The 8162-nt window shown below is 63.9% G+C and overlaps 1 protein-coding gene across 1 annotated transcript in view; it reads left to right on the top strand.

Moving 5' to 3' along the window:
• Window positions 1-6: 6 nt before the first annotated feature.
• Window positions 7-8162, top strand: part of WDR62 (WD repeat domain 62) — a gene marked incomplete at both ends in the record, with an annotated part of 10462 nt that continues 2306 nt past the window's right edge. The window contains 23 exons of the mRNA XM_085324839.1: window positions 7-249; window positions 454-588; window positions 775-957; window positions 1082-1242; window positions 1384-1558; window positions 1712-1840; window positions 1969-2144; window positions 2392-2483; window positions 2830-2955; window positions 3176-3243; window positions 3368-3489; window positions 3614-3689; window positions 4096-4207; window positions 4476-4539; window positions 4804-4923; window positions 5062-5183; window positions 5302-5354; window positions 5730-5933; window positions 6103-6257; window positions 6513-6637; window positions 6962-7099; window positions 7321-7447; window positions 7650-7755. Of these exons, the coding sequence (XP_085180965.1) occupies window positions 7-249; window positions 454-588; window positions 775-957; window positions 1082-1242; window positions 1384-1558; window positions 1712-1840; window positions 1969-2144; window positions 2392-2483; window positions 2830-2955; window positions 3176-3243; window positions 3368-3489; window positions 3614-3689; window positions 4096-4207; window positions 4476-4539; window positions 4804-4923; window positions 5062-5183; window positions 5302-5354; window positions 5730-5933; window positions 6103-6257; window positions 6513-6637; window positions 6962-7099; window positions 7321-7447; window positions 7650-7755 (3012 nt within the window). The remainder of the gene's footprint in view (window positions 250-453; window positions 589-774; window positions 958-1081; window positions 1243-1383; window positions 1559-1711; window positions 1841-1968; window positions 2145-2391; window positions 2484-2829; window positions 2956-3175; window positions 3244-3367; window positions 3490-3613; window positions 3690-4095; window positions 4208-4475; window positions 4540-4803; window positions 4924-5061; window positions 5184-5301; window positions 5355-5729; window positions 5934-6102; window positions 6258-6512; window positions 6638-6961; window positions 7100-7320; window positions 7448-7649; window positions 7756-8162) is intronic.

The following is an 8162-nucleotide window of genomic DNA, read 5'->3' as shown; positions in this document are numbered from 1 at the left end:
TTTTTTTGCCTTTATTTTGGGGTCTTTGCCGGCTGGCGACGCGCGAAAGCTCGCTGCCAGCCCCGGCTCGTCCCGCAGAACGGGCACCGCCCGGCCGCCCGCGTCTGGGACGTGGAGGAGCGGGCGCAGCTCTGCGAGCTGCACGGCCACAAGCACGGCGTGGCGTGCGTGGCCTTCTCGCCCAACGGCAAGTACCTGGTGTCCGTGGGCTACCAGCACGACATGATCGTCAACGTGTGGGACTGGAAGGTGAGCAACGCCTCCTCCTCCTCCTCCTCCTCCTCCTCCTCCTCCTCTCCCGCTCGGAGCTGTGGCTCGGAGCGGGGACGGAGCGAATCCCTCGTTAGCCGGAGCCGGCTCGCGGGCGCTCGCCCGAACGCCGTCGGATCCTCCGGATCGGGGCGGAACAGCCCCTTTCCGATATCCCGCCGCTCTTCGCTTCTTCCTGAGCAGAAGGATTCGCTGGTGGCGTCCAACAAGGTGTCCTGCAAAGTCATGGCCGTGTCCTTCTCCGAGGACAGCTACTTTGTCACCGTGGGGCACCGCCACGTCAAATTCTGGTTCTTGGACTCCTCCAGAGAACTTAAGGTGAATTAACGCCCTATTTGACGCCGTATCCGGTGGCGGCCTGAAAACGCCGCTTGCTGCGCCGAGGAGCCGAGCCGGCGTCTCCTAGGAGAGTCCCCCGAGCGCTCGGGGAAGCGCTGGGGACCCTCGGGCGGGCGCGGGCGGGTCTGCGAGCGGCGGCGGCGTCAGGGCCGCGCCGTCGCGCAGGTCAAGGAGACGGTGCCGCTGGTGGGGCGCTCGGGGCTGCTGGGCGAGCTGCACGACAACGTCTTCTGCGGCGTGGCCTGCGGGCAGGGCGAGACGGCCGGCAGCACCTTCTGCGTCTCCCACTCGGGGCTGCTCTGCCAGTTCAACGAGAAGCGGGTGCTGGAGAAATGGATCGTCCTCAAGGTGCGATATTTGTTTTCCCTCCCACCACCACCACCCCACCCCAACACCCTCGGTCCCCGGCCCGATCCCGTCCAACCGGCGGGCGACGGAGCCGCTGCCCGAGCGCCCGCGCTGCCCGCCGCAGGTCTCGCTGGCGAGCTGCGTCTGCGTCGGCGGCGAGTTCGTGTTCTGCGGCTGCGCCGGCGGCACCGTCAGGATCTTCCTGGCGCGCGACATGCGCTATCTCGGCGACCTCCCGAAGCCTCACCGCCTCGGCGTGGACGTGGCCCGAGCGCCCGCCCCGAGGTACGGCGCCCGTTTCCGAGCCCGAGCCCCCCCCCTCACCACCACCACCCCGAAGCTCTCCTCAAAAAGTTTCTAAACACGGTGGTGGGGGGAAAAAAACGCCCCCGGGGGGAGAGCGAATCCCGCTCGGTCTCGCCACAGGCGGCCAGATTGGGTCTATCCCGACGCCATCGCTCTGGCCTACGACCCTTGCAACTGCTGGCTGTCGTGCGTGTACAAGGACCACAGCGTGTACGTGTGGGACATCCGGGATATCGGCAAAGCGAGGAAAGTGTGGTCGGATCTTTTCCACAGCTCCTTCGTGTGGAGCGTCGAGGTGAGAAGGTTTCGCGCCTCGCAACGGCCCGGGAAAATTCGGCTTTCCCCGCTCTCCCGCGCCGGCGACGCCGAAATCCTGCCCTAGCCCCGACGCCCGCCCTCTCCGTTTGCTGTTTTAGTTATTTTTGTCGTTGTTCCCCAACGGGGGCAGGTTTACCCCGAGTTCGAGGAGCGGCGATCCTGCCTGCCCGCCGGCTCCTTCCTGACGTGTTCCTCGGACAACACCATCCGCGCCTGGAACTTGGAAAACGCCGCCGGCCGGGGAAACGCCTACAGCACCGTGAGCGCCGCGGCGGCCGCCCGAGGGAAACCCGCTCGTTCCCTCCGTCTTCCCGGCTCCCGGGAACGCCCGCCCGCCTCACCGTCCCCTTCTTCTCCCCCCCCCCCGCCCCCTTCCCCGCTCCCCAGACCCTGCTGAGCGTCGTCTACGTGGACGACAACACCCAGCACCTGCAAGACTCGGCCGGCGCGCCCGAGCGCGGCGAGAACGCCGGCGGCCTCGACGCGAAAGCGGGCGTGCGCGTCATGCAGGTCAGCCCGGACGGGCAGCACTTGGCCTCGGGCGACAGAGCGGGCAACCTCAGGCGAGTGCCGGGGCGGGAAGGCGAAACCCCTCCAAGCCCCTTTCCCCATAAGGCTGAATTTTAGGGATTTCCCTCTTTTTTTTTTGTTTTATTTTGTTTCCTTTCCCCCCCCCTTCCCCGAGCGGCGCCGAGTTTTCCCCGTCGCGCGCTCGAAAGCAAGCGAGCGTTAACCCGCTTCGGCCCCGGGCACGCGCGGTTTTTCCCGCCCTCCTCTTTGCCCGGGCTCGCCGCTACGTTTCCCTGGCAGGATCCACGAGCTGCGGTTCATGCAGGAGGTGGCGAAGGTGGAAGCTCACGACTCGGAAGTTCTCTGCTTGGAGTATTCGAAGCCGGAAACGGGTAAGTCGTTTCGAACCCAGCGACCTGCCCCGCCGTCGGGCCGTCTCGGGCAAACACCGATCCTTCGAGCTCTGCTTTCCCGATAAACCACCGGGGTCGGGGGGGGTGGAGAATTTCGAATTAATTATTAGAATTATTTCTAATAAACTTCATTTTTAAGACTGCGTTTCAAGCCTACGAGCGGGCTCAAATCGCTTAGAGCTTCGTTGCTGTTACCCATCGGACTTTAAGTCRTCGGTTTGCTGATGAGATTTCTCCACCCCACGACAGCAAATAYTRTTTTTTTWWAAAAGAGACCTTAAAACAGCAGCGTTTTCACACCCGTTCTTCTCCTTCGCACCTCCAGGAGTAGCGCTGTTGGCTTCGGCGAGCAGAGACAGGCTGATCCACGTCTTAAACGTGGACAAAAATTACAGGCTGGAGCAAACCCTGGACGACCATTCGTCCGCCATAACGTCGGTAAAATTCGCCGGTGCGTAGCTCGCCGCCGCGGCCCGGCCCCAACGTTTCGCTTCCCTTTGCCTGGTTCGTCCCGGCCTTCGGAGACGGGGAATTTCTCGCTCCGGATTTACGGCTCTAAACCGTCCCGTTATACACGGAGTAGAAGCCGATCCAGGGCGGGGGTGTGGGGGGGTCGTGAGCGATTTCAAAGAACTAGAAAAAAAATTTTTTTCCTTTTTTTCCTGCTTTAGGGGACGGAGATATTCAGCTAATAAGCTGCGGAGCCGATAAAAGCATTTATTTCCGCCGCGCTCAGAAGGTGGGTTACGCACTCGGCTCCGAATCGGAAGGCGGAATTTCGGGGCCGAGGCGAGGGGCAGCGGCATGATCCCCACCCCCCATTTTCCCTCCGCCTCCCCCTCCGCCGCGCGCCCGCCCCGCAGCTGGCGGCCGGCCTGAGCTTCGTCAGGACGCACCACGTCGCCGAGAAAACCACCTTGTACGACATGGACATCGACATCACGCGGAAGTACGTCGCCGTGGCCTGCCAGGACCGAAACGTCAGGTGAACGCGGCGGCGGCGGCGGCGCTGCTCCTTATTTCGGGTCGGGGGTGGGGGGGTTGGCCCCCCCCTCCCCGCTCTCCTCCGCGCGGCTCGCGCCCCGACGCCGTTGCGCCCCTCCTCGCAGGGTCTACCACGCCGCCAGCGGCAAGCAGAAGTGCTGCTACAAGGGCTCGCACGGCGAGGACGGGTCGCTGCTGAAGGTAAGGCGGCTCGAAGGGCCTCCGCGGCCCCGCGACGCCTCCCGTTCGGCGGCGGCGGTGGGGTGGGGGGTGGGGGAGGTGTGTTTCGGGGGCGGGACCTTAAAATCGGCGGCTCTTCGAACGCGCCGCTCGACGCGGCGGCGGTTTCTTGGATTTCCTTTTCCTTCCTCCCTCAAATCCGCCGACGGGGCCGGAAAGGCCCTTTAGGTGCCGCGGGTTCCTCTGCGGGTAGAGTTTTTTAAGCTGAAAAGGACAAACCGGCGGGGGTAGAACCCCGGCGGAGCTGGAGCTCGGCGCTCGCCGTGTCTCGGAAGGAAGGAGACGCGCGGGAAGCGCTCGGCGCTTGGGGAAAGCGGCGGGTGACTCCGATCGCTGCTTTTTTTTCCCCCCCACCTCCCGTTTTCAGGTGCAGCTGGATCCCTCGGGCACCTTCCTAGCGACGAGCTGCTCCGATAAGAGCATCTCCGTCATCGACTTCCATTCGGGAGAGTGCGTGGCGAAAATGTTCGGACACTCAGGTTCGCTCGGCGCCGTTTTGCTCCCTCCCCCCGCCCCCGTCCCGCTTCCGCGCTTCGGGAAAACTTCGCCCGTTCCGCTTCGCTCGGCTTCGGCCGCCAATCGACGGGGCGCGAGGCGCGGCCGAGGCGAATCCCGGTAAATCGCGGAGGGAAACTCGGAGGAGCCGCCGCCGCGGGCGGAGCGAGAGGGAGCGTTGCGGACTCCGGGCGGCGGGAGGTGAGCGCCTCGCTCCGGGCACCTCCAGCGTTTTAACTCCGTGCGTTGCAGAAATAGTCACGGGCATGAGGTTCACCTACGACTGCAGACGCCTCATCACGGTCTCGGGAGACAGGTAGGCACCAGCGCCTGGGAACCGGTTTCCTTTTACGCCTCTRAAACCTCCCCGCCGCTCCCGGAGGCGATTTATTCCCCGCCGCAATTAAAGCTCCGCTCCGCACGCCGGCATGATGCCGGGAGGGAATTTTTTTTCCCCTGGCCGCGTTGATGTTATAAGGGAAGCTCCGGCGTGGGGGACGCTGGATGCGATTGGCTTAATTACGGCGCCCTCCCCCCTAAAAAAAAAATCTCCGCCTCGAGCTTGTCCTTGTGCCTCCAGCTGCGTGTTCGTTTGGCTCCTGGGTCCCGAAATCACCACCAGCATGAAGCAGCATCTGCTGGAACTCGACCAGCTCCCGCCGAAGGGGACGGAGGAAACGAGTCGGCCGGATCGGATCAGGTGGAGGAGGGGAAGGCGCCTCCGCCCCGCAGAAAACGCGGCGCGCGATCCGCGAGCCTCGAGTTCCCGCTTCGTTTTAATCGGGAGGAGGGAGGAGGCGGCGGCTCACCCGCGCGGCGCCGCGTTTTTTTTCCCCAGGCGGCAGACGTACGTGGCGATTCCCGGCGCCAGGGTGGCTCGCGACGCCGCGGAGCTCTCGGACGACGAGCCCGACGCCGCCTCGTCCCCGCGCACTCCGTCCAAAGAGGATTTCGAGCCGGGTGCGTTCCGGTTCGGCCCGGCCCCGCCGCGTTTCCGCTCTTCTCCTTCCTCTCCCGCTTTGCCCTCCTCCGCGTGCCGCCCTTCCCTCTCACCTCCGGTGCCCGTCTCCTTCGGCAGCGCCCGCCTGCGTCCTCACCAACGGCAAGCTGCCCATGTGGGCCAAGAGGCTGGTAAGTCGGACGGGCGAAGCGCCGCCGCCTCCGCGCGACCCTTCGACGGCTCCGGGTGACTCTTCCGGCCCGGTGCTGCCACAGCCATTTCCCCCCCTCCCCTTTCTTTCCAGCTGGGAGAGGCGGATAACTCGGACAACGGCAAGCTGCCCATGTGGGCCAAGAGGCTGGTAAGTCGGACGGGCGAAGCGCCGCCGCCTCCGCGCGACCCTTCGACGGCTCCGGGTGACTNGGCAAGCTGCCCATGTGGGCCAAGAGGCTGGTAAGTCGGACGGGCGAAGCGCCGCCGCCTCCGCGCGACCCTTCGACGGCTCCGGGTGACTCTTCTGGCCCGGTGCTGCCACAGCCATTTCCCCCCCTCCCCTTTCTTTCCAGCTGGGAGAGGCGGATAACTCGGACAACGCCGGCTCCAACCCCCGAGCGAGCTACCAGCCGCAGGGCAGGTGGGCGGAACGGGCCGAGAAAGACCCGATTAAGACCCTGCTGGAAGCCGATCTGACCTACTTCACCCCCATCAAGAGCGACTTTGAGGGCGACGCCGACCTGGAGCCCAGGAATTTGGACCGTCTCCTCCTGGAGGTTAGCGACAGCCGTTGTTCCGACGCCGAGGGACRACGTAAATCCCTTCAAAAGGGAAAAAAAACCTTCCGTAAACCTTAAACCTTCCGTGGCCGTCTCGACGCCCGCGCGAACCCCCTCCGGGCCGCGTGGAGGTTTCGCCTCCTTTATTTTTCGCTCTCTCTGGCAGACGGAGAGTTCTCCCGGCAGCGTTATCGAGGACTTCAAACGCTCYGAGCTTTACTCCGAAGACGAAGCCAGTCGGGAGGAGCTGGAATCGCTCGACGCCACCAGCGCCGGCCCAGATGAGGCGTGCTCCGGGCGCAGCTCGCTGGAGAGCGGCGGGTTCGTTCCGCTTCGCGAGAGGGAGGCGGAAAAACTCTTGATTTGGGCCGGCTAAGGGATTTACGGAGCGACAAAAATCGCGTTTGCTGGGCGGGGACGGCTCGGACTGATTTCTCCTGGGGAGCCGGGGAATTACGGCCCAAATCACTTGGCTTGAGCTGAACTGACCCTCGTGGCTCCGAGTCCTTTTCCCGCCCGAGTCCTTTTCCCAAGGACCAGGAAAGCGTAAATCCATCCCGCTCGCCTTCCCCCAAGGAGACGCCCGAAGGAGCTGCCGCTGCAACCTGTTTATCGGAGGGAACTCGGCGACGTCGCGGAGAAAAACTCATCCGTCGCTTCGCCGGAGCCGGAAACGTCCGCGATTYGTCTCCGGCCGGAAGGTGACGCCGGGAACGCGGCCTTCGTCCCGCTTACGAGAAAGAAAAAGGGGGGGAATTGGCCTGGAGGGGACCGGCGGGGCTCGGGAATCCCTCTGATCGCGCTCCGGCRGGAGAGGCCGCGCCGGAGCGAAGCGCTCGGGAGCGCCTTTGACCGCGGAGGGATTTCCTCCTCGCCGGGGCTGCCGAGCGCTTAGAAAACGAAACAAAACCCCCCCAAAAAATATATATATATTGATAAACAACCGCGGCGCCAGCTAAACTCCTCCGYCTTCCCCCTCCCGGCGGCGACGCTTCGCTTTCCTCCCGCTCTCCGGCCGATTTAAGACGATTCCGACGGAGAAGCCGAGCCGGAAAAGGSTTCCGCGAGCCCGCAGCCCGCCGGCTCTCTGCCGCAGACTCCCGAGCAGGAGAAATACCTCAAGCAGCATTTCGAGACGCTGGCGGACGCCCCCGCCGAAGAAGGTGAGGGGGACRCGGAGCAAGCGCCGCCGCCGCCCTTCCCCGTCGTCCCCGCTCGGGCTTCCTTCACCCCTCTTATTTTTTTTGGCACTATCTGGGTTATTCCATTCTTCCCCTCCTTTTTATTTTTATTTTTCCTCRTTCCCTGCTCCGTAAACCGAAACGGCGGGAGAGGAGCGATTAGGGAACGGCCCCGGCTAACGCTTCGCTCCCCTTAACTCCAGAGAAATTCGACGGCTCCTTAAAGGATYTGAAACCGCCCGAAGCTGAGGACGAGGAAAAAACCCTTTTCTTGAACCCRCGCTTGAGTATTTCGGCCAGATTCCTCTCGCGCTGCCAGAAAAACAGCAGGTGGGTGTTTATTCGCTGCTTAATCCCGCCGGGAAAAAAAGGTGTTTTGGGGTTGGTTTTTTTTTTTTCCGGAGCCCGGTGGGAGACGGAGGCTTGCGGGGAGGCCCGGAAGCGGGATCGCTTTGGATCCTCTTCCCTTCCGCGAGCCGCTGGGGAACCGACTCCGCCGGCGGCTCATCCGCCGTCCTTTCCCGGCCCGCAGGTTAGCGGGCGCCTTCCTGCCGCGGCCTCCGCCGCGGGCTCCTGCCGGCGCCCGGGAACCCGTTAAGGAAGAGACGGAAGCCGCCCGCGAGCTCGAAAAACCGGAGGCGAGTCGAGACCCTCCGCCGGGGCGGGGAAATAGCGGACACGGAGCGGCGGGAGAAGGAACCGCGGCTGGAAAAAGGGAAAAAAAAAAAGAAAGAAAACGGGCGCTTTGGGTGCCCTGAGCGGCCACGGCTTCTCCCCGCTGCGCGAGGCGGCGTTAAATACCTCCGGGGATGGGGGAGGGGGGAATAAAAGCACTTTCCAGCCCCAAACCGGCGGGTTTTAGCCCCAGATTCAGCCCGCCGCCGCACGCCTCGTGCCGGCTTGTTGGCCGCCCTCGCTGCGAGGCGGAAGCGGAGTTTTCTTCCGCCTTCCGGCCTAACTCGAGGCGGCAAAAAACAGCTCCTCGGTCGGGTCCGTTTCCCAACGGTTGCGTAAACTTGCGTTTTTGGGGTTTTTTTTTTTTTTT

Source organism: Rhea americana, unplaced genomic scaffold (genome assembly GCF_003343005.1).
Source record: "Rhea americana isolate MKP2758 unplaced genomic scaffold, rheAme1 scaffold_933, whole genome shotgun sequence".
Taxonomy (NCBI): domain Eukaryota; kingdom Metazoa; phylum Chordata; class Aves; order Rheiformes; family Rheidae; genus Rhea; species Rhea americana.
Note: the sequence above shows the minus strand (reverse complement) of the source record. Positions and strands in the feature narration are given on the sequence as shown.